The sequence below is a fragment of the Anas acuta genome, chromosome 2 (genome assembly GCF_963932015.1).
Source record: "Anas acuta chromosome 2, bAnaAcu1.1, whole genome shotgun sequence".
Lineage (NCBI taxonomy): Eukaryota > Metazoa > Chordata > Aves > Anseriformes > Anatidae > Anas > Anas acuta.
In genome coordinates this window covers 153,037,333-153,062,159 of record NC_088980.1, presented here as the reverse complement: position 1 = coordinate 153,062,159, position 24,827 = coordinate 153,037,333, and the positions used below count along the sequence as shown (strand labels likewise).

General features: G+C 42.7%; 1 protein-coding gene across 3 annotated transcripts in view; it reads left to right on the top strand.

The window, feature by feature from the left end:
- Positions 1-24,827, top strand: part of COL22A1 (collagen type XXII alpha 1 chain) — a 222,545-nt gene that overhangs the window by 104,992 nt on the left and 92,726 nt on the right. For all 3 annotated transcript variants that reach the window (XM_068672709.1, XM_068672708.1, XM_068672711.1), the window contains 4 exons: positions 15,390-15,443; positions 17,006-17,059; positions 18,645-18,698; positions 23,809-23,862. In XM_068672709.1, coding sequence (XP_068528810.1) covers positions 15,390-15,443; positions 17,006-17,059; positions 18,645-18,698; positions 23,809-23,862 — 216 coding nt within the window. The remainder of the gene's footprint in view (positions 1-15,389; positions 15,444-17,005; positions 17,060-18,644; positions 18,699-23,808; positions 23,863-24,827) is intronic.

The window sequence follows — 24,827 nt, the reverse complement described above, 5'->3', positions numbered from 1 at the left end:
CATCTATAGTATTTTCATGCCTGGAAAAATAGGTCTGCAAATCTGGATCAGAGGGGGGAAAAATAAGAAGATCCCCCCAGACACAATAGGTTTGCCCAGAATTGCTCCGATTGGGATAGCCAAACAACTCAGACTGCCCCAAATGACTGTAAAGGCACAGAGATCCCAGAGCTGATGGCCAGCTTATTTTGTTGATTTGGAGCACCTACCAGCCAAGGCAGCATGTGCTCCTCTGCAGAGGATGTGCATTTGGGAGCCAGTGTGTGTGCCTCCCGTGTCCACCAGTGCCTGAGAGTCATTGCTGTTGCTGATGGAAAGCAAAAATTGATCTGCTGTGACTCGCTAGCTTGATTAAAGGGAACATGATGGGGTTTGTGTCTGTGTGTATTTTTTCCTGAACATAAAAAATCATCTTTAGGTGTAAAGGTGAGCATTCAGTAGCAGAAAGTGGTAGGTAGGACAGGGAGGTCACCCCTGCATGTTTGTGTGCAGTGGATATATGGCTGGAGGACGTGTCTGTGTCTTGGTGTCAGAAGAAGCCTCTTTGAGAGGGAAGGGGCCAGAACCACGGGGTGATGGGCTGCACGTATCAGTGATGCTGATTGCCATCTACCCTCCTGAAAAAGGAGGAGCACAGCCTAGGAAATGAGACCTTTTCCAGACAGGAGAACGTGACACACCTGGAAGGAGAGGATTCATGTGGCTCCTTTTTGTTTGCCTGCTGTGCTGTAATGGCTGCGTGAGCATGAATTCTTGTTTTTTCACTCTGGCTGTGACAGCTTTATGTTTCCTTGATTTTATGGGTATGGGCCAGGGCTAGGAAACTAGATCAGAGATATTTGACTTCAAACAGCTGCAGTCCGTGCAATCTTTGCTATGTGTGTGCTGTGGACTCTCTTGTAGGAACAAGGCTCCCATCCTAAGTGTTGAGAGAGGAAGGTTATCACACCTTTGAAAAGACTGAGATGATGAGATTAAATCAATCCCCTTACTATAGTATTGCTTTCCAGCTGTGCTAGTGCCAAACACCTGCCAGATCGTGTTTTTGCCAAGTATTGTGTGTAGGGCAATTACGTGAGGTCTGAGGCATTTGTTAGAGGACAAATCCAGTGCTTTTCCAGGAGGACAACAGTGGCGCTGGCCTTGCTTCCCCAGGCCATTACCTCAGTTATATCTCTAAGTTAAAGCCAGAGTGGTGCTTGCATTAGAACACATAACATGCCAAGCACATCATTAGTGGTAAACCAAAAGATAATAGCAGCTGTGGCTAAAAACCTAATTCATGTCAACATGAGGTCTTGTGTGACTTTGTAAACCAAGAAATTTGCTGTGATGGAGCAAGTGACAGCCCAGCATGTCCTGCCAGCCCTAAATAACTCAGCTTGATGGAGGATGATCTCTAAGTGCAGAAACATGCAAGTACAGACCAAGGAATTGTACACAGATACCAAACCAGAAAATAACGTAATGCATCTTCAGGTGATCATGCAAACTGCTCCTGGGTGGATTTTCTTATTCAGGTGTGGTTCTGTTGCCACTGCTCTGTGTTGGATCTTGATTTTCTGCTTTCAGCCCTTGAAGTGTTTAATCCCTGTGGCATTAACACGTAGTCTGTTATATTTCTGTTCCTAAATTTGTGCTGTGTCTTTATTCACTTGTTTTTCACACATTCATGTTACCAATAGGATGATTTTATATGGTAAAATATCCAAATCTGTAACATGATCACCATGAAAGGCACTGTTCTGGCTTTCTTCTGTAGGTTATTCAAGCAGGTATTTGCTAGACCAGATGGCCTGGTCCTCCAAAGCTTACAAAGCATATCTTCATTCTCTGTTCCTCCAAAAGGGATGGGAGCAGGAGAGGAATGAGGGCAAAAAGAACAGCTGTAGAGCATTTTTAAGGATGTTTCAAACAAGACGGAGTTTCAGTGACTTGATCAAAGTCAGGTAAATCACATTTGACAAGGGAGGTTCTGTACAGTTTGTGGTCTGCATTCCTGGGGCACAGCCATCCACGTCGCAAGCCACTCTGCCCTTTTAATGCCCCCCTACAAAGTTTAATTTAGAGGCTTTCAAAATCTTACACCCTTGTCTTGCAAGGTGCAGAGTATTTTCCAGCACTGCTGAGCCACCCTTGCCTCCCAAAAACCAATGGTGCTGAGAAGAGTCTGTGGGTGAAAAGGGGAAGTGATGGCTTTGTATGTGAAAATCTGTCGTACTCTGAGTGGTACGGACACATCAGTAGGAATTCATCTTTTCATTGCTTCTTTTATTGCAAAAGCTAAGGGGAAGCAAAAGAAACGAGCTGATGGCAAGTTTCAAAGGAACGAAATGAAGTGGCTTTTCATACGGTATGCATTGGAGATTCTCCTTGCAGTTTGCTCTGGAGGATGAAATGTGTGTGTTTAAAAAAATAAAGTTCATACAAATTTTTTGAAGAGAGACATCTGTCAAGATCTATTCAGTACAAAAGACATTATCTCTGCTTTAGGATGTCTGCAAGTCACTTTAAATTGTGATGTGCAATCACAGGACAGTAGGCTGGAGAAGTCTCCTACAAGGCCACTGCTGCAGATGGGCTGTGGGCTGGCTGTTCTTACAGTTTTTGTTCAACTCTTGGTGAACCTCCCAAACAGTCTCACTGCCCAGGAGGGGACAGAAGTTTCCCCAGCCTGTTCAGGGTTTGGGACAATGCTGCCTAGAGCTGTTGAAGAAAAATCTCTGGCTCCTCGTGTGTGGAAGAACAAGGTATAGAATAGCTTGGTTAGTAATGTGTGGTGCCAGGGAGAAAAATGAATGAGGATTTTGATGAAAAACTTGGGTCTTGTGATTGCTGCTTTGATTTTTTCCATAGGAAGCCACTCTGTAGAGGAAAAAATTCTAACCCGGAGCACCCACCTTCCCCTGCAGAGGTGTGGGTGAAGGTTTCATTACAGATTACAGTGCTCTATGGAAGTTCCCTTGATAATATGTTTCCAAGAGTATCTGAGCTTTCCCTTTGTGCCTTATCAGTTTCCCTTCATGCTAATAATCACAAACGCAGCAATGAATATGAGAAACAACTTTAGAAGATTAAGTCTATGTTCTCCTAAAATGTGTGGGGGGTTTTGTGTTGTTGGAATTTTTTCATGGTAATGACTTGCCCTGATAAAAAATTCAGGCGGATTATTATAGGATTTCTAATGAGAATAAAACCTCTGAAGTGGCTTGGCTTATTAGAGATGCAGTGACTGCAAGACCAAGCATAGAAAAGCAGGCAGATTGCTAAGGCTCTGGACTATGCTGCAGGAGAAGTGGGCTTTAAACTTGGCTCCAACAGATTTGCTGACCTTGGGCAAAGCAGCTAGTCTTTGTTCCTGTAAAATGAATCTGGAGACTCTCTTTCCCTCCAGGCTTTGAATATCTTTCCTGCTATATCCTTCAAATAAAGGCCTTGCTTCCCTTTCCCTTATGTGTCTTCCAAACTGGAGATATTGCTATTTTTAGAGCTTCTGGAAAAGCTGTGGAAATCCACCCTGCTAGATGCAGTCTATCTACGTGCAACCCTTCTCTCTCTGTCTTCACCCCGAGGCAGCTGGATATAACAAAGGTCTGACCTAAAAGCCACGTAACTTCTTTATCAGTGTGGTTTACCAAATGACCACAGTGCCTCTTGGTCGGGGCTGGCTGGCATCCAACAACATGGGACTCAAGTAAAATGGGTGCAGGTCTGCCTGCAAAGAGTGTAGCTGGAGTCTAACGTTACACAGGTCAGAGGGCAAGGAGAGCTTTTGCCTGGATTTTTTTTTTGAGACGCATTTGGGCATCAGAAGGGCTGTGAGTGATTCACTTGCTGGAATTTTGGACTTGCGAGCTATACTGTCAGGTTCCTGAGTGTCAGGGTGCAGCAAGGGGCAGTTGCACCCCAAGAGAAATGCAGGCTGGAGCTGATGCCATGGCCGGCAGCATAGGGACCTCACAGCACCCACACCATGGAGCAGAGTGGGTCACTGATAGAACTCAGGTTCATCCAGGAGTCTAAATCACCAGGCTCATCCCTGGTGATGAAGCAGATCAAAATCTAAGTCAGGAAGCTGAGCCTGAAAGGTAGGGCCAGGAGCAGCCAGGTACATGGCCAGGCTGCTGCAGTGCAGTTCTACTAAGTGCCAGATGTGAGAGCCTCAACTTCAAACCAGCTCCAATACAAAGCAGGGAGAATAACCAGAACATAGTAGAACATGTGCTCTGAGCATGTACATGTATACAATGTGGAGTCTAAGCTTGCAAGGATTAAGGATCAGTCCATTTACCCAAACTAATGATCACTCCAGCAGCTGATGTGTGTCCTTTTGCCACTGAAGCCTTGAGCCCTGTTGCAGGCAAGATGCTGCAGAAGTTTCTAGGCCTTGCTTGGGCTGCTGTAGTGTTTGGATAGTCATCAAGTTCAAAATATCTTGAATATAGCTTGGTTTACCCGGGGCTGGCTGGCTGAGAGGAGACTGAGGGCTCTGGGAGGCACCAGGGTCCAGGACTGCAGGCAGCACTCTTTCAGCCAGCACATCTTGACAGTAACAAGAAGGTAAAACATTTCCAAGTTCAGAGATACTATTGAGTCTGAAATTGGAAAACAAAACAAAACCCCAATCACCCAGTAATTGGTGTTCCTTGGAGACAAGGTCTGTGGAAACATTGCCTCCTCAGGGCATGGTTCTTAGCACTCACATCTTGTTAGTTTATTGCCAAATGAAAAATAATGTGAGCATAGCTCAAATTGAGCTGGTAATGGAAAGTGAAAGTGCAATATCTGCAGATTTTTTTTCCTTATATATATATATTTTTCTGCTTCTGGGAATTATATCCCTCAGAATCCATTCCTGGCTACAGGCTTCATCTGGTTAAGGTCATCCAGCACTTAACCTCCTCATCCAGTGTTTACATATCTTCCTAATGGTCCACATCTGTATAATAGCACCTCCACTAATTTGTAAGGCTTTTGTGCAGCTCACTGGAGTAATTTGTAGCTGTCATTTCTTTTCCGAGTCTTCCCATTAAAGAGTAAGGTGTAGTAATGTCGCTGTCTGCCTTGGTGCGGTCTGAGTACGGTCTGAATCCTCTTGTGCACACAGACAATTTTGGTCTGCACCTCAAGTATTTCTCAGTCCTCTTAACTGTAGTTAAAGTACATTCTGCACAGCTAAATAACTGTGGTTTGATGGATTTTTTTCTTAACAATAATTAGAGGGCTTTAGAGAAATTCTGTGGTTTTCTGTGACCCAGAATAACAGCTGCAGATGGTAATAAACAGCTCAAAGCCAGATCACTTACTAATTGTGCATCGTGACAGCTTAATTCTCAGCAGTGCAAGGGTACTAGTAACTTGTTTTTTACTTACATAAACTTAGAAAACATCACTTTATTTTTTTCTTTCTTTTTCTTTTTCTCTCTCAGCGTTGGACTCTGGCTGGCAGGCACACTGCTGGTATATAATGACATCTACTGGCAACCAGAAGTTTGTGAAATCCCCAGCACTTCTTTAGAGGCTTTCTCTGCCAAGATCCATTGGCAGCATAGAAAGGAAGTGAATGAGAAAGATTTGCCATCTTTTTGCTTCCTCTGTTAGAAGAGCTGGAGGGGAGAGGTAGAAAAAAAAAATCAGATTTCCTTGATTCTGTCATTTATAACTCTTGCTCAGATTTGAGATGTTCCTGAGAGCGATATTGCAATTGATAGGTATGGATTAGCTGTCTGTTAGGTGCAAAAGTGAAAAGCTTTGCTAGCGGTGTGAAACAGGTCTCATAGCCTATTGAATTACAGACAGCTGAAGCATTACACAAAGCAGGTTGCTATCTGCTGTCTGTCAAAGCCATCTTAAGTTCTCTCTGCCCCTCTCACATTTTCACATCTGCCCTTCCAGCCAGCCCATGATAGCCACGCAGCTTTTCCTCCCTCTCAGTGTTTCTGATATTAGGGCAGGGGCAGTGTCACAAGCTCTGCTCTGCTGTTGCAGCCAAGCAGCCCAGTTTTCCCCCTTCCCGTGGTGTGCTCTACTGATCAAAGGAGTTTCCTGGCTGAATTTCCTTGGTCATGGCTGAGCACCATGGCTCTGTGACAGTGCAGGTGGAGGGGCAGGTGGTATCACAGCACCCCTGTGTTTCATGCTGTTCTGTATGAACCCTGGTACCAACCTGGACATCTGACATTCACTCTTTTGGGTCTCTCACCCTTTGTCTTCAGCACTACCTAGTTTTCCAAAGCCTACAAGACCTGTTGTCTCTGGATATGACATAAAGATGATGATTTTTGTCTCAGACCTTTCTGGGCAATGAACACGCACACAATAGCAAATGTTTTTTTCATGGCAAATGCTTATTTCCCAGTAAAACAGTGAGAAGATCATTAGTGGTCATTATTTCAAGAGAATCAGACGCATTTGGTGCTGAAGTGGCCTGGAGATCCAGTTTTGTCCCCAGCTCTGGCATTGGCTCCACAGGGGATCTTGTCCTTAGCTTTTCCCCTTGTGCCTTGGTGTCTCCATATGTAAAATGAGAAGAATAATCGCAGCTTTTGTACTGCACTTCCAAATGAAGACCTGGGAGCAGCATCGCTTTATAGTCCAGGTAGGGGAAGAAATCTTCTCAGATGTTGCACAAAATGCTGCTGACACTTTTGAGGGGTGTGTGGAGGTCTGGAGCATCAGGGGCTTCCCAGGAGCAGAGCAAAAGGAATTAAAAGATTTTTCTAGCAATATAAATACATATTAGTCCAGCACCTGACTAATCATCCACACGCTCCAAACTATTTTCTGTGTGCTATCTGTAGATGTAAGAACATAAATTAATGTGTCATGATATATGACTGAGTTATTTTTTCTACATCAGTGAGCACTTCCCCTCTAGCACTTCGCAAGCTTTTTGCCTCGTCCCAAGCTCTGGCATATACCAGGAAGGAGCATCAGCTTTTACTTTGAGACAAGGAAGGTTTTAGAGCAGAGCTGTTCTGTTTTTCACATTTCAAAGTATCCAACAAATGCATCCTCTTGTCCCAACCATGAAAAACAGATAAATGGGAATTTAATTTTGGTAACAATTCTTCCACATTGGTAGAAATTTGGGATGGATGAGTAAGGACCTCTTGCTCACATCATATCTGGTTTTATTGGCTTTCCATGATCAGGTATAGAGGATTTTTTATGTTCAAGATATATTTTGTCACTGGAAAAATAGATGAGATCTTATTATCTGGTCTGGTTATACAAGGAAAATCTGTATCCCTGGGCTATCTTTCACAAGCAGAGAGGATCCTGGCTTTCACCATGTCAAGACAGGATACAAATGATCTGTCAATCAATCCCTCATCTTGATACATATTGTTCAATAATATGAAGTCATCTTTGCTTTCTCTTTCACACTGGATTTCTTAGGTGCTCCAGGGGCCATCAGACCGTGCTTCATGTGCATCCTGATTAGCACGGGGATTTAAATCCTGCTTTACTGTGACAGTCTTTTGCTGTTTGCAAGGACTGGTACATAGGCAAAATACCAAGGGAGATGCAAGCAGAATCAACCGAGTTGTCTCTTGCCTTTGCTTGCATTGTTTTCCTCTGAGATCTGCAAGGAAGGCTGCCTTCCAGCAGCTGCTGCTGGTAATCCAACCTCTTGTAATCCATTTTTTTTTCTCAGTTGTTTTTCTGAACTTGAGAGGATTTGGTCAGTTGATCAAACAACTCGTATAGCTGTTGAACAGAGGAATTTCAAATGCAACAGCTAGTACATTATCTGTTATCTCCCTTGCTTTGTTGCAGAGGTAGAGATGTTCAGTGCAAGTAAGTCTTGAAGGCAGTCTTGATATAGGTGGGGCAGTTGCTTGATATGTGGGGCAGTTTTCATACTGTTGAATTGACAGTTGAACAGTTGTCAGAGGTGTCTGACCATCCCACTCTTTCAGGAATCCCCTATGTAGTTAGTGAAGGAGTGTCACAGTGGACTTGCAGGTAGTATGAAGCTAATTAGCAGTAATGATGAGTGCTTTGAAGTCTTAGGAGATTCCCATCCTATTCTGAACTCTACAGTGACCTTGATCAGGGTACGGTCGGTTACCAAGTCACTAAGTTCTGATGAATCTTCTCACCTGCAGCACCGAGTTTATGGGTGTATATTTATATATATATACACACACATATATATATTTTCATAACTATCATTTAACAAGCTGTCTGAATACTGGGCTGGGCTTCCTGATAGACTAAGAACACTTACAACTTCTACTGACTCCTGTGTATGTTGTCCAAATGGCTTTTCTTTTTTTAAAATCAGAATATAATACTGTGACAAAGCAAGATGATTTTCTTCTCTTCTTAGAATGAACTGAAGTGAACTCCTAGTTGAAATGAATGTCTTATTTCTTGCAGAAGCAGAAGATAATGCCAATTTTGTTGTCAAATTTTCCAAGATATTAATAGAGTTTTAGCATCATTAAGCTAATACAATCCTGCATCTGTGCCTTAGAAAATGGCAGTCATTTGCACTGCCTGTCTGGTCAGCAGCTTTTGAAAATGGAGCTGGGTGACACATCCACTGCAGCCCTGCATCTCAGTTGATCTGCAGATCACCTCTGGCCTTTAATGAAACTTTATATTTCCCTCATCACTCCAAAACAAAAGAAACAAAACTAAACAACAACAAAACAAAACACCAAGCCCAGAACTGACAATATTTCTAAAGAAATACTCAATTTGCAACATCTCCTTCTGCACTTTTCTCATCAAACCCTGAAAACTGTTTAGGGCTGGATCAGCAGCAGCCACTTACCCACAGTCTTCTGGTTTATCTTTTGGGAACATCAGGTTGCCAGATTAAATGCAGGTCAAATAGCCAGGAGAAAGATTTGACTTATGGTTCGGGCACTGACCTAGGACCTAGGAAATCTGCAGTGAGTTTCTATCTTTGTCACAGACTCTGGGGCCTTCCATGTGTTTCCAGTTGCACCTCTGACTTACCACCCTCGTGGAATGAAAGCAATATTGGAGTTGCTGTAAATTCTCATTTCACAGGGATACTGTGAAGTTAATTAACAGAGGAGAGAGAGGTGTATTAATCATGAAATGGTAACACTGTGCAACTCAGTTTTGCTTCTGTTTCCATTTATCTTGCCCATTTTCTTCTATTTTGATTCAGCTTTTGCTATTTCATCTCCCACCTTGGACATAGATCCCCCGCCTTGCAAAGCTGTCAATATGCTGAGTGCGTGATTCATGGAGCCCTGCTTGGCAGATTTGTGCAGGTCTCCCAGTGACACCTCTATTGATGTTTTGTGACAGGGTTAGACATTTTTATTTCATTTTGGGATTAGAAAAGGGGTGCTTTTGTGTTAGGTGTAGACCAATTTGGAAGAGAGAATAAAGGTGGTGTATAGAATTGACCTTGGTGTGGTACATCTTCTGTAGCCTGCTTTGTGAAGGTGAAGGAAAAGTCCGGTGATTTACTTGAATTTGACAGGAAAATAAGAATCTAACTATGTGTTTTGGACTGTCTTTTTTTTTTTTTTTTTTTTTTTTCCCATTATTTTCTTGTTTAGTTTGCTCTCATTTCCATTAACATAGGCCACAACCCAGAGTTTGAAATAAAATATGTGATTATAGGCCACAGCTGCTCTCGAGTTGGAAGAAATGTTTGTAAACTTGGCAGCTGCTTAAGGAGTTGCAAGTGGAGGAAAGAAAAGCAGTTAAACTTGAGCAGATTGCTTAAAAAGCAGCACTGATGGGTTATTCCTTCCTGTGCTTTCCATGTCTCTCTAGAATCAGGTAATACTGAATTATTGTATCTCTGTATCTTTCCATGTACAGGAGGACAACTTCTTCCTCCATTTTAGGTCTCTTTTCTGAGGCTGGATATGGCAAAATCTGTGTAGTAGTAGTTCCATCTTTGAGGAAGCATATTATCTAGCAATTAGATTATCTACTTTGTAATTTTACAATTATCTCCATTCAGCCATCTGAGGATCTACATGGGATGTAGATATAGTCTAGTCACAGCCCATATACATAACATTCAGTGATTATATGGGCTAGTAAGGCTCAGTTTAACCCAAGGGAGGGGAATCTTTGGATGATATGCAACAAATTAAGCTGAGTGTGCGTTATGTGTGCATATGGTGAGCATGTAATAATAGGTTTTAAAATAAAAATTTCAAAAGAGACCTTAAGACCTTCCTGACCATGGAGGGATCTCTAGCCTAGAGCTGACATGATTTGGTAAATCCATTTGACACCGGTATGCCAGGAACATGTCCTTACTCAAATCTAAAAATGAGATAACTGCTGATGCACAAGCTAATAAAGGAACCTATCTATAAATGTTTATACTTTCCCAGCTCACCTGTATTTTCAGCTGCTGTAGTAACCTGAAGTTGATGGGGATATCTTTATTCTTAGTCACATCAATACTCTGCAGCAGCTGAGAGTTGCCTGGGCTCTCAATTTCTTTGGGATGTGGCATTTCCTTTTGCCCATTGGGTCTGGAAAAAACACATGGCTCATAAAAATCTTGCTTTGAGACACCCAGGAAGGACAAAAGTAGTGCTTAGGCCTTGCTTTGTATCTTTTTCTGTGAGACTGAACACATTCATTAAATACAAGCAAATTCAAAATTCTATCTTACTGAATGCTGCCTAACCTTTTTATTTTAGTATGGCTTAGAAAACCTCTTAATTTGCTCACAGAATTTGTATCAGTTCATTAAGGAAAGAAAGACTGAGTTCTCGGAGTGCTTTATTTGGTGCTACATCCTCAGTTTGTAAGAGTCAGTATTTTGGGAAATTCCTAAGCCAAACTGCCATATTTACAAATACACTTCTTCACAGGTAAAAATACATACATGCTCAAACATTTTTGCACAAAACTATTGGCCAAGGAAAAAACAGGCCACCCCACCCACAGTATGAAGGTACTCCATCAAAACCAGGAGGTGTTGGCTAAGCCTAAGGGAAGCTGCCTTAGAAGCTGTACTCCGTACCTCTCCTTAATAGTAGTCTCTTCTGCTTCTTCCCTGGAGTCCTGGTCCTTGTTATCTTCCTGTCCTAGTCCAGATGTTTCTCTAGAAAGGAGAAAAAGTTCCCTATAAAAGTTCAGCTGTCCGTAAAGTAGATGGGTGGCAGCAGAAATGCATGGGATAAAGAGTTACGTACGGTTTACATGTCACCACCAGAATCTCATTGTGTCGAAGCTGGGAACACAGCCAGCCTGTGAATATACAGAATTATTTTTATCCTTCTCAGTGTGTACAACCACGGTTGGCCTTAGTGCAAGAAATGCAATGAGCTTTTCTTCCCCAGGGCTTAATGCCAGCTGCTGAAGCTGACCCATTTCTCGCAGCATGATAACTAGATCCTTCAGCCCAGTGCACTTGCAGAGCCGTGTCTGCTTGGCAGCTATTTCACTAGCCTGTACCCTCTGTCTCTGCTATTTCTTTATTACATTTACATATCACTTGCAATTTTGAACTGGGCTCTTGAGTGTAGTGACTGTCATCTAGTATTTATTCATACAGTGTCTGACAGAGTGACCCAAGCAGGAAAGAAATGAGGCCTTGCTGTAATTCAAGTAAATACTCATAGAATGACTCTTGAAAAATGAAAAGTGGCATTTGTAGAAATATGTAGCTACCCGCTAGGTACGTTACCTCTGTATACTAACAGTCTGTACCACTATGTCTTCAGTGCTTGCAGTACCTACCAGCCCTCTCTTGCTCAGCAGTGGCTGCTTCCACGTGGCTGAGAGCACACCACAGTGATATCCCACGAGAAGTCCTCTGGCCACTTGAGATCCGATGGCAGCTCGCCAGATGTAGACCCTTCTGTCAAGGGTTTTGCCAACGATGAGCTAATCAACATGTTTATTCTCTTGTTAACCTTGGTGGGAAGGTTTGATTAAAGGCCACTGGCTGTGCAGCAGAGAGGAAGAAGCTAAACATACGTGGCTAGATTTTCAGTGAATGAGGAAAAGACAGTATGTTCAAGAACTTAAAAAGAAACTAAAAAGTACTCAGGAAAATCTACTGCCTTCCTTTTGAGCCTCATTGCTGGAGTTGTAACCTCCCCAGCAAGAACTCCTCTTCAAAAACATCATTTCAGGCCCCTTTGATTTCTCCTTCAATCAATATTGTCATTCTCTAATTGCAACTTTCCCTGGCCTTAGTGCTTTCCAGGAGAGATGCACTGGCCCTTTGCTAACCCAGCTGACCTAATTGGGGTGAGGGCAAGGGGGGAACACACATCTTTGGGGTACACCAACACTTCCTGAGGTCTTAGCAGCACGGTGAGCCCAACAGTTGGGATCTTACCTGGTTAAAAAATAATTCTGTTGGCCACTTGAAAAGAAAATGTGATCGTTCTGTGATTGTGATGCATTTCATGAATTGGGTACTAAAAAGGGAAAAAAAAAAAAAAAGAAAAAAAAAGAAAAAGGAAAAAAAAAAGCTTAGTGAAATAAATTGCCCTGGCAACAGAACTCTGTTCCAGTTAGCTGCGTCCTTTAGTGAGGGTTTTGGCAGCTGGCAGTGAACTGAGGGTGCAGGCTCTTGGTTGCTTTCCATCCCTGCCTGTCACAGCTCCTTTGGCACCATATGAAAGCACAGCAATGTCAGTGCTTTTCTGCTTCCCGCTCTCTTCTGCTGATCACTCCTGTAGGTTATGCACTTTACTTTGTGAACGTGCGTGTTTCGATATAGGCAACACAATCTCAAGCTTTTATTGAGGTTCAAAGAGCTGCTGAACCTACCCTTTGCCTGACAGGCTTTTCTGTGGGACACAAAACAGTTTTCCAGGGCTACAAGGGAGTCAGATGAAGTGGCAGAAGTAGGAGACCTACTTTGTTGGGTGGTGGCATTCAGTGGTGGTTCCCCAGTGGATGTTAAACTTGTCTTGAGAATCTAGGTTGCTTCTACACAGTTTTCTGGTAAGGCTGGTGGGTACTTGAAGATTGCCACTGCAAACTGATTAAATTTATTTCTAGTGAAGGGTCAGTTCTGTGCTAGAGCACCTGGGGTGTGCCACACAGTGCTTATGCAGCAGGAGGGAGGCTGTGGCAATAGATACAGATGGAGAAAATGTCTTTAGGGAGCTCCTTGGACAGCTGGGCTTTGCTGATTCATGTACTCCTTGAGCATGGTGAATCCCTGAAGCCTCTTTCCCCTCCTTGTTGACCCTGGGGCTGATCAGTCGGCTGAAAAGCTGCTCCTGGTATGTATGATCACTGGGTAGGGGAGAGTCTACAGTTCTTTCCTGAAAATGGCCATGCAGTCCCTTCATTGTGAAGGCCAACATGTTGTTCTGGACTTCACATCTTTGCAGGCAGCTTCTTGGGATCTGTGGAAAATCAAAAGGCGAAACCGAAGTGTATAAAACCCTGAACAGCTTGGTCTGAGTTCACTGTTGATGGTGCTTTTCATTAGGAGACATTTCTGCTCAGAAAGAGAAGTCAGGCATTGGAACGGGTTCCTGAGGGAGGCGGTGGAGTCACCGTCCCTCGGGGTGTTTAAGTAAAGTTTGGACATGGTGCTTAGGGACATAGTTTAGTGGGTGACATTGGTGGTAGGGGAATGGTTGGACCAGATGATCTTGGAGGTCTTTTCTAACCTTAATGATTCTGTGATTCTATGAGTGGAAGGTTGGAGGAGAAACATTTTTAGGTGCTGTCCAACATGAATGGCTCATTGAGCACTGTATGAAATTTATTGACTGATATCAGGGTTACTTTGTTCAGCTATGCTAGGAAGTTGCTACTTCATAAAGAAGAAGAAGAAAAAAAAAGATATTTAACCCTATTCCTTTAATTTGCCAAGAAAACATACAAATCATTGTTCTACCTATGCTGCACATTTTGCAATGGAACAGCAGTTTCTTCAAGTTATATTGACCTCTTAGAGCAAATAATTTCCTTTAAAATCACATTTGCTATTTGATGGGTTTTCTATCTCATCAGGGAGCCGTTCAAATACAGCAGATCTGATTTGTACCACTAGCTGCATTGGAAATCCTAGGCCGAGTGCTGCATGAAGGTTCAGTTAGCAAGAAATGTGATTATTAAAGTATTTAATGACTTCAATTTGCATATAGAGTACAGATACTTTTCAGATACTGTCTTTTATTATCCTTTAAGTGCAAAATATACTCATAAGTGCAAGCTATGCTTATAAATAAGGCCATATTTTGTCTTTTTGTCTGAAATTGATTGGAACCTTGCCCTTAGAATACATCCATCCAAGTCTACTAGACTGTTCATGAAAAAAAAAAAAAAAACAAAAACAAAGCAAATAAAACTGAGAATGGCAGGATTTGGCCTGGACTTACTTGCACCGGTAGATAGTCCATACGTGTTTACAGGTGGCTTAGAAAATTCCAGAGTTGCTGGATACATTTCTAATTTTCATGTGCTTGGCTTAAGCACTTCAATGTTATTTCAATGGGATCTTTCTGTGTTACAGAAGTAGACAGGGAAAAAGCTCTCAGTGGCTTAGCTCTGCCTTGTGCCATGCCACTTGCTAGCAGTCTGGCAGTTTTAATCATAGAATCATAAAGGTTGGAAAAGCCCTCCAAGATAATCTGGTCCAACCATCCCCCTACCACCAATGCTACCCACTAAACTGTGTTCCTAAGCACCACGTCCAACCTCTATCTAATGTCCCATGCATGGATGTCCACTGTTTCAGGTAGCAGAAATGCTGATAACCATCCATTGTAGGACACATGCCAACGTCTCTTGTAAAACCCAGCAATGCTGGATCCTGGGTGCCATCAGTTGAAGCATGAACATGCAGGACAGACGTAGGCAGGCTGCTGGATTTCGAACAAATCTGTGTAATACTGGGCATAATCCTGCTCCTTCACTGAGTTCTGGCTGAAACGTGCTCTGAGTCTTTGAAGACATTAGCTGTTGACTATGAGAAGTACCTACTGATAAAGGTCTAAATGGAATGGCTTCTAAGGTGTACCTTTTGGCTTAATGTGAACAGGTAAAAGGGGAAATAAATGATATATCTCTGGCAGTACGTTGGCCACAGAAAATTTCAAGTCCCTGTACTTTGAAATGCAGCAATGAGAGTTTGTCAGTGAAATGTTTCTATGCTTGAAATAGTTTTATTTAACAAGGATATGCCTCTAATTTTGTTCTTGTAAAAAAGACTCCTCCTGGCTGGTATTTACAAAAAGAAAAAAAAAAATCAGTAAGAGGCAGACAGTTGGTTGGAAAATTGGAAGTGAACACATTCAAATATGGCCAAGTTGCAGGTGATTGAGCAGCATCTTTTACAGCAAGGAGGAGAGGTTGGCCTCAACTTCCAAAAGATAACAGTGGTCTCTAAATACACAGATATATATACTATTTCATACAAGGTACATTTTGTTTTGGTGTTTTAGGGTGAAGAAGGAGCCCCCGGCTTTCCTGGATTGAAAGGTGATAAAGGAGAAAAAGTAAGTCCGAGCCTTTATTAACTACACTGTGATGTGTTCATAAAGCTATTGAGGAAGGCTTATGAAAATAGATCTTCGTAAGTCTTTTATTTTACCTCTGTTTTCTTTTTGTGTGTTAGCAAGATGCTAAGAAAATAAAACTGTGTTGTGCTGTTTGTCCACAAAGTAACCCTTCGCATCTCTAATCCTGTGCTTGGCCACATTTGGCAAATGTGGAGATTGCAGGGGCAGGAACTTTGTCCGAAGGTTGTAAAACTCTGAAACAGGATAGAAGAGGGCTCAGAGCTAAGTGTTTCCACACACAGGAATACCGACATTTCTTCAGTATGAGACACAGAAGGCAAAAGAGTATCACGTCCTTTTTCTTCACTGAGCATAAATAACCTTTAGACTGAGATGGCCTTTTGCTGCTTACTGTGGCAGCCTCTTATAACACAAACAAAGAAAAAGATAATCCAGTACCAGGCTTACTCTATCTGTTAGTATTTACTCTGGACACTTTTGTCAGAGATGCCTTAAATGTCATTTGCAGGAGAGATTTCAGCAATTTAGATGTTTCCCACCTGTTCTAAAACAGTAAATGTTCAGGATTGCAAAAGGCAAGAGCCCCCTCCAAGTAATACACAGCAAACCTGTTTGGTTTAATCAGAGCCCATTTGCAGTAACCATTTGCAGTGCCTGTGCCTGTTTCTCATTTGAGGCTTTTTTTTTTCTTTCTTTCTTTTTTTAAATAATCCTAAAAAGAAACTGCTGCAGAACCTAGGAGTAAAAACACTCGGCCAATTCCTTCCCATGTACTTGGGCTTTCCTGGTCTGTGTCTATTCCCTTCCCACTCTCCATTTGTTCTTTAAACTGCCAGCTGCATGCAGTAAAACTTGGCTTTCCCCTGTGTTTGCTGCAGTCCCTGTTATCTGTGCTGCTGCCAGCCTCAACATATTTAGTCCCATTCATCCTGGTGTGCAGACAGATTTAAGAAGCGGTGCCTGGTTTTCCTGTTCGTTTGTTTTCTACAGCTTTGCACATTCCCAGCTCTGAGCCTCACTTCCCTGTAGGTAGGGTAGTTCCTGAGGGCTGCTTCAGTTTTTCAAGGCTTCTTTTCTGTTTGCTTTTAGGCTCATTGCTTATGTTCATTACAGCCGTGCCTAGAGGCTTCTGAGCTTTGGAGTGGATGCTGTACAGGCACGGAGTCGAAAATAAATAAAAAATCAGTATTTAGTTACAAAACAGCAGGTTTTTGAGACAACAGAATGGTGGACAGGCTGCGGAAAGATGATATTAAGATGACTCAATGGTTATGTGTCTCATCGGCTGCAGAGCTTTTATATTAATTTACTCTTAAGTGAGTTAAGTGGCCAAGAGTGCCTAGTTCCTCATTAACAGCTCATCAATTGGCCATAGTGTGTTAATGTTAGCTGCAGCTCCTCCAGAGACTGTAAATAATAAATGTTTGTGTAGAAATGATTCTCCTCATTCCTTATTCTTGTCTTGCTGCATTACTCATGTCCTTGCGCTTGCAAGTGGTGTTAATATCGTGCTGATGACAGTCCTGTTGTTGTTACAGGGGTCCCTTGGCTCGCCCGGCCTCCCGGGGAAGGATGGAGCAAAAGGAGAAGCCGTAAGCTTTTTTTATTCTCCCCCCTCCCCCACCCATGTAATCCTTGCATTTCAGTGCAAGCCAGGCAGTGGAAATCAATCTGTATTGAGTGAAACACGTCTTGGGGATTTGTATGGCCATTTTAGGAGCAGCAGAAACAAATGGCAGGAGGTTAATAGCCTCGGCACTCTCCCTCGCATGTTCCCAGTGACAGTGGGTGTTGTACAGATTAGCCATCCCCGGACGCTCCAGGGGCAGCTCTGTTCCCATTCATTAAGCTGGAAGAGGGGGGAAGTCGTGGCAGCCTGAGGTCTGGGACTCGTTGTGGCTATGGTGGTTGATAGCTGCAGCTGCAGAGCTCAGCAATTTGGTTTGAGTCTGGCCAAGAGACGTCAGCCAGTGGAGAGGGCAGGGGGTATTTCCAGGAGCATCTTGTGCTTCCAGGAGGAAATAGATAGGTGTGGGAGAAATATCACAGAATCATAGACTGGCTTGGGTTGGAAGGAACCTTAAAGATCATCTATTTCCAACCCCCTGCCATGGGCAAGGATGCCACCCACTACATCAGGTTGGCCATGGCCCTATCCAGCCTGGCCTTGAACATCTCCAGGGATGGGGCATCCGCAACCTCTCTGGGCAAACAGGCAGCTCGGCCACAAAAACAAGGACCTGAGCTCTTCTTGGGCACTGCTAAAAGCTAAAGACAAAGAAGGAGGTTCAGAAAGAGGTCAAAGAAGGATGAAGCATACCAAATATTGCCTTTAAAAGAATTACACATGAGGAATAAAAGCACAGATAAATTTTCCAGCATCTTATATAAATGTGTTTTAGAGTTTTCATCCTTTCCTATGTTCAACCACTGGAGCTCAAACACCATCCCTTTCAATTTTCTTCATCCCAATGGTCTGTTATTCTGAACTCTTTGCCTTACTTGACTCCTTTTTGCCTTAGCTGTCCTTGGGGAAGGAATTTGATCATCCCATTCACCGTCATTCAGCAGTCATTTTATGGTGTCTGGAGGAGCTTGGGGAAAGGGCTTGGAATGCCCCAAAAGTAATGATACACAGCTGAAAAGCTCCTACTTCTCTGACACTTACATCCTGTTCCTGCTTTGTGCCACCTGGACCCGTGACCTGCTCAGGCATAGTGTGCCATATCTCTTCCAGAACTGGTACAACCTCATTGCTTCCTGCATGGCACGGTCTGGGATCGGACAGTGACTTACTTGGGTTTGCAGAATTTCTTATAGGATGTATTTATTGCACCAACCAAATGCAATATGTTATCTCCAAGGAATCATCAGCTGAAGAATGTAGTTGGTGCAAGCTGTTTGCTTCGTACAGAACTCATTTCTAGCTATTTCGGTGGTTGTGTTTGAAGAGCAGACGAATAACTACTTCAGTTTTCTGTTTGTCTCCTTCTGCTTTTATTTTTGCAAAGAAAGCACAGTGCAGACTTTCAGATCTCCAGATAATGGTACTCAGGACTGTAGATAGTGGATAGAGCTTCCATTTCTAAAGCTATATATAAAGACTGCTTTGAGTTATCTTAGCCTCTGTAGAAAAAAAAAATTAGCATTTACCACTTCTGCTGCTGTTACTTGCAGGGTGAACCAGGACAGCCAGGAGCATTTGGACTGCCTGGGCCAGCAGGTCCAAAGGTAAGCTTTCAATTTCTTCTTTACATGGGTAAGTGTACCTTTTACACTGAGTTTTCGTATGTGTGGATTGCTTCAATTATTGTTTTTTTGTTTGGAGGCCTGCTGACGTATCAGAAATTAGGCAAGGTATGTAAAAAGATCTTTTATTTGATCTGTATAGTTAGAGAAGGTGAAGAGAACATGTTTTGGGGCACATAAACCTTACTTCATGTTTTCAGTAAACTCTCCCATCTCTGACAAAGATGCAGGTACATCTTCTCATGAGCAATGCTTAGTCTTCCTTCCAAAGTCTCAGCTCTCCTTGCCTTGTTCCCTGGTTAGTGAGGGGATAAATAGCCATCAGCTAGTTTCAGTCATCTTTATGATACACAAAGACAATGGTGCATTAGATTGATGAGTGTTTTTTTTCAGGGACATCATGCACAGCAAGTTCAGCTAAGCCTATGAAAGATGCGGCAAGGATAATAGATCGATAATCCAAATTTGCTTGACCCAGTTCTGCTCCCATACATGCTAAGGTCTTTGAGCATCACATTTTTCTGGAAGAGCTGTATCTGTTTAACTAAACCTCCTGTTGATTTTTCTGATAGCTTTGTCCTCAAATAGGAGTTAAATACCTGAATATTTTTCCAGATGTCATCCTGATGGTCACCTGGTTCTGTCTAAGAGGACTCTATAACGCAGTTTATTTATAGTTTATTTATAGTTTCTTTTGGGTTTCTCAGCTACAGAGAGGCTCTTTCTCCAAAATATCTTGTTTTCATAGAGGGAAATGTTCATCATTTCCTAAAGTCTCATCAGGAGGGTATCAGAACTAATGGTGTATTTGTGGATTAGTGGAAATACTTGGCAGCCATCCCACGGTTCTCTGCAGGAGCTGTATTGCCTTCAGCAACATGAAGGGGTTGATTGTGGAAGCTGCATGGCAGCACATTCAGCAGGGGATAAATGACAGCTGTAAAGCAGGGCTGGGCTGAGCTGAGAAGGGGTACTCTGGATATTGTTTTTGCCCTTCAGTGGAATTAGGAAGTAGATGAAACGAACTGGATTCATCACCCATAAATGCCTGTCAGCTGCATCTCACATATTATATAATAAACAAATACATGTTTTCTCTATGCCATGCATGTTTTCTGTAGTGGAATTAAAAGCCAGTAAGCTCTACAATACCCAGTCTCCTTGTACAGTGAAGCTCCTCACTCTTGCTTTACAAAGCTTTTACAGACTAAGCTGAATTGAGGCAACTACATCTACCTGCAGAAGGGCTTGATCCTGGAAGATGCTCTGTATTTCCCACCAGGATCATCAGGCACATGTAGTTCAGCCAAATAATGCGCCAATACTGAATGCAAGTTTAGCACTATGGGCTGGGCAGAATAGGTGCTGATGGAGCTGAACCTAAACACAGCCTGAGTAGAGAGTGCCAAATACTCCTAGAGAAGAGGTGAGCTTGGCTAACCCCCATCCTCTAAGCTACAGTGGCTAAATATAAAATGATCATGTGCTGTCACGGTGACTTTTATTTATTTGAACGGATGCACTGGCTATTTGCAGTGTCCTTGAGCTGGATTCTGGCCTGAACTATTTTAAGAAACAATCCTGATTTTGTTGTCAGGGCTTTAAAAGTCTAAAATATGAATCAACACTCCTTTGCAAAGCCCAGCCACCTTGCTGGTGTGGAACGGGGTGTATAGAGATGCGTGGAGCAGGCAATCAGAAAGGTCATGTCTCCAATTACAGTTGTAATGATTGCTTTTTGCCAGATCACTTACTTTTATTTAAATTCATCAGCATCAATACAGTGGCTCCAGGCTCCATAGAAACCTACCTTGCATTTTCTATGTTCATTTGGGATGTGGCCCTTCCCAGCTCAACCCATCTTCATTTCCATTAAGCCAGGCAAGCTCAGTTACAGTTGGTAGCTGTACGTACACCCCTGGAAATTCATCTGCTTGGCTGAGGAATTTCCAGTCTTTTGCCTCAGTGTCAAGTGCCAGCAATTTCTTTCTTTTAAGAAGGTACCAAGGAATTTTTACAGACCTCATTAATTGCATGATGAAATTTCCAGCAGCACAGAAAAGGGTCCTGCAGACTTCTTGTTATAAGACTTCACTCCCCAGGAGTACCCTAAATAGATGATGAGTCCATTAGGGTACATGTATGATTTACAGGAATTAAATGCCCTCTGTATGTGATTTCTGTCTTTACTGTTTTTGCTGCTCAATGAAGTCTAATGGGGAGTTGTTCCTAGCTCAGTGTCTTCATCATAACAATTATTTTTCTTCCCCCAACTCATCAAGCTTGGTGGGTAAACTTCAGTGGTCGGTAAACTTCTTCATCCAGGAAGGATGTCTGATCGTGCTGGCTACAAGTGGGTGGAGGCAAAGAAGGGCTTACGTGTCAGCCTTGTGCCAATCGAAGTCAGAGTGTCTGGTTATAAGAAGGTGCTGTGGTAGTCTGGGATGTCAGGAAACATCCATTGCTCAATGTAGAAGGCTCCCATGTAAATATGTGGGATGTGGCAAGATAATTTAAATGGAGTAAATGAGTCTGGAAAAAAAAAGCACAATTCCATCACTATGGTTTTATAGCAGTTAAATAAAGTTTGAATGTTTGAGACCAGACCCTTTAGTCTATACAGTCCCGCAGCAAATACTCAACCTTTTTCTTTTTTATCTTTTTCTTCTTGTATCTTTAATAAAAGGTTAAAGAGATTTTTTTTTTTTTTTTGTGGCTGTCATTGCTGTTGAACTGACATAGCTATAGCATTGCTATCTGAACTGACAGATATCTATGCTCAATAGGAAAAAAAAAAAAGGAGGAGACAAAAAATAAGCCTTTGAAATATAAAGTATTAGGTAAGGCTTTCATTTTGACAAATTTCCTAATTCTTGTTCACTTCAGCTGTCGAAGGTCTTGCACTTCTCAGGTTTACCAGACATGATCTCAGCACAGGCCTTGAGTGGGATCAGCAAGTCTTCCCGTCCAGACAAACCCAGTTTCTCTATCTATAATATTTGCTGCCTGCTATAACCACAGCTTATGCAACGGTCTGAGTTGGGTGTTGAGAATTTGGACAACTCAGAGCAAGCTTCTGTTTCCGTAGGGGTTTTGCCTGGAATTTGACAGTATTATTTTTCAGCAGGTTGAGATAAGTGTTTGCCTGCTTCTCTTTCTCTGTTATTAGTGGGCTTGTACAGCTGACACTGCCTGATGCTGTAGAGATTGACTTTTCTTGTGCATAAACCCAGCTGTTGTTAACCTGTTTGTGAATCTCCCCATGAGTTTGCAGCGTGGCTGGCTTCCATTCTTAACCTGGGTTCAACTGTTTTACAGCTGGGCTGATGAGCTGCTCGTAAGCTTCGGGGCACGGTTTCATCTGTTCTAAAGAGCAAAGTCCTTTCTGGCAAAGGCAGGGGACAGTTTTGGCAATGCACTGCTTAAAGTGGTGGTGAAACTCTTGCCAACTACAGTCCAGCCAGACGGCCAGGTCTGTGCTTAACAACTGTTGCAAATGAGATTGTCATTTTGGGCTAAATGCGAGTGTAAACAGCGGCGTGACATGACCAGCCTCCCAGGCACTCGTGCTGGGACAAAAATACCCCACTTCTGCTAGTAGTTCACCCCAGACACATCTTGCATTTTTAAATGTTTTATTTTATTTTTTAATAGGAAATGTCCATTAAGAAGGAATGTAGAATCATTTAAAAATACAATCCTGGTCTGTTTTGAACCCCTATCCACTGTGGCAACCCAGTACAGGCATTAACCAGATAGGAGAGGGAAAAAGAAGGAAAGAGAGATAAGAAACAACATAATCAGCCAGTCTGGTGATGTAAGAGGCCTACCCAACTCTCGTGGCTACCTTATCAGATGTAGGCTGCCAACGTAGGGTTGCTCTGAGGGCTGATCCTGTTCAGCCAAAGATCCAGACAATTTGCGGGGTTGTAAGGCACATAAACACACACAGAGAGAGCCTTTCAGTTTGCCATCTCTGAGGGAGACAGCTAGTGCATAACCAGCTGAAAGACTGCTGAAATGTCTCTGATCCTTGTGTATTTGTGTTGTTTATGATGAAACTGTGGTCTTTTATGCCTTAAATGTATTTGGGGCACATCGAGTCATAGAAAGGCCTAAGCTGGAAGGGACCTTGAAAGATCATCAGGAAGATCATCAGGTTGTGAGAAAAGGGAGCCAAGATGAGATTATCTAACACCTCTTGAAAACCTCCAGTGATGGGAAGTCTACCACATCCCTTAGGAGGTTGTTCCAGTGATTGATTTTTCTCACTGTCAAAAATATCTTTTGTACTTAAAAGCAAAACCTCTCCTGGTGTAGCTTGTACACAATTACCCCTCATCTTTTCTCATACGGCTCCTTGTGAAAAGAGAGCCTCCATCCTCTCTGTAGTAAGTACAGGAATACTGTGATGAGGTCCCTTCTGAGCCTTCTCTGCTCCAGGGCTAAAAGACATAATTCTTTTAGTCTTCCTCACAGGCCAGTTTCTCAAGCCCATTGATCATCTTCTTTGGACCCCCTCTAGTCTGCATCTTTTTTGCATTGTAGGGACTAGAACTGGTCACAGTGCTCCAGATGCGTCCTGACAAACACTGATCATGAGAGAGGCATGATTACGTCCCTAATTCTGTTAGAAATGCCCCTGTGGGTATTCAGCCCAGGACCTGAATTGCCTTCGTTTGTTAGCTTTCATACAATTCTTGCTTGCACACTCTTCCAACCTGCCCAGGTCTCTTTGTAAAATGTCTCTCCCTTCTGACCTGTCCACCTCACCACCCAATTTACTGAGTGTTTTCACCTCTGAAACAACCCATAGAGGAATTTGTGTGTGACTGGTTGAAAAGCAAGGCTGGAAGCAGAGCAGTAAAACTTGCTAATGCCTGAGTGCTGGGGACAAAATCAAACATTGGGGCATCACTTTGGGTAAGTAAAGTCAGACACTGCTCTGTATATTAGAGCTGAGATAACTGAGAAGCCTCAACAGCCCCCTGTGAGCCAAGGAATACAGGTTACATTTCTGAATAACTCATTTTTGGGGGTCTTTTATGTGAAATAGTTCCCATTGCTTTACTGTATCTCAATTCTTTGCCAGGGATCTGAGGGAAAACAGGGTCCTCCAGGCATTAAAGGCTACGTAGGAGCACCGGTAAGTTATGATTCCTATTACATTTTTGACATTCTGGAAACTTTATCCATTTTTTTTCAGTGTGTTCTGCCCACTTTTTTTTTTTTTTTAAATTAAGAGATATCAAGTATATCTGACTATTTACCTGTGCTCTGTCCAAATAGTGACATTTTCTTGACTTCATTGAGTTTCTTGTGACTTCTTTAAATGAGAGCAGATCTGTACCTACTGCAGAGCTGTCAGTAGAAATTACTTGATTACCAAGGTAACAGCTGGGGATTTTGTGATGCTCCCACTGTAATGCAATTGCTTTGGTCTGTATTGATGCACCATTTATATGGTGCTTGAAAACTTCATCATAACACCGAGCAAAACCACCAGCTCTCAGTGAGTTTCCAATCATATTTTCAAAACTGTCAGGAAACAGCACTTTGGACTCAGGGGACAGACCTGCCTTGAATGGACAGAGAGCAATAAGAAAATAAATCACATGCTGTCAAGTTAGCATCTCTGTCTTGTGGTCTCACCTTGGTAATTACAGAGGCAGCCTTAAAGCTGGTGTTACAAAGGCTGATTGGATTTGCTGGGGTTTAATGACCTGGCTGTACATCGGTGTGCTTTAGTGGCATACCAGTGGTGCTCGTGCACCAAAAGATTTCCCTGTGCCAGCCAAGGTCTTGCTTTACAACTCACTACAAAGAGACCCGATGTGTTCAGAAGAACATGGGTGCTTATGTCTTTGCCCAGGTCTGTGCTGTCTCTCTTCATGGTCTAACATTGAATCGTGTTAGGCAAGAAGAAGATGAAATGAATAGAGGGGTGGCATTACCTGCCCATGTCCTAGATCCTTGCAATATTAATGAGATAAATGGACAGGGAGATGAGAATACCTCCTTCCTGCTGCCCGAGTCACCTTTCTGTGTGAAAAGCAAAGCACCCACCTGTAGTGTAGTGTTACCAAAGGTCCTGTCCATGTCTATCATCAG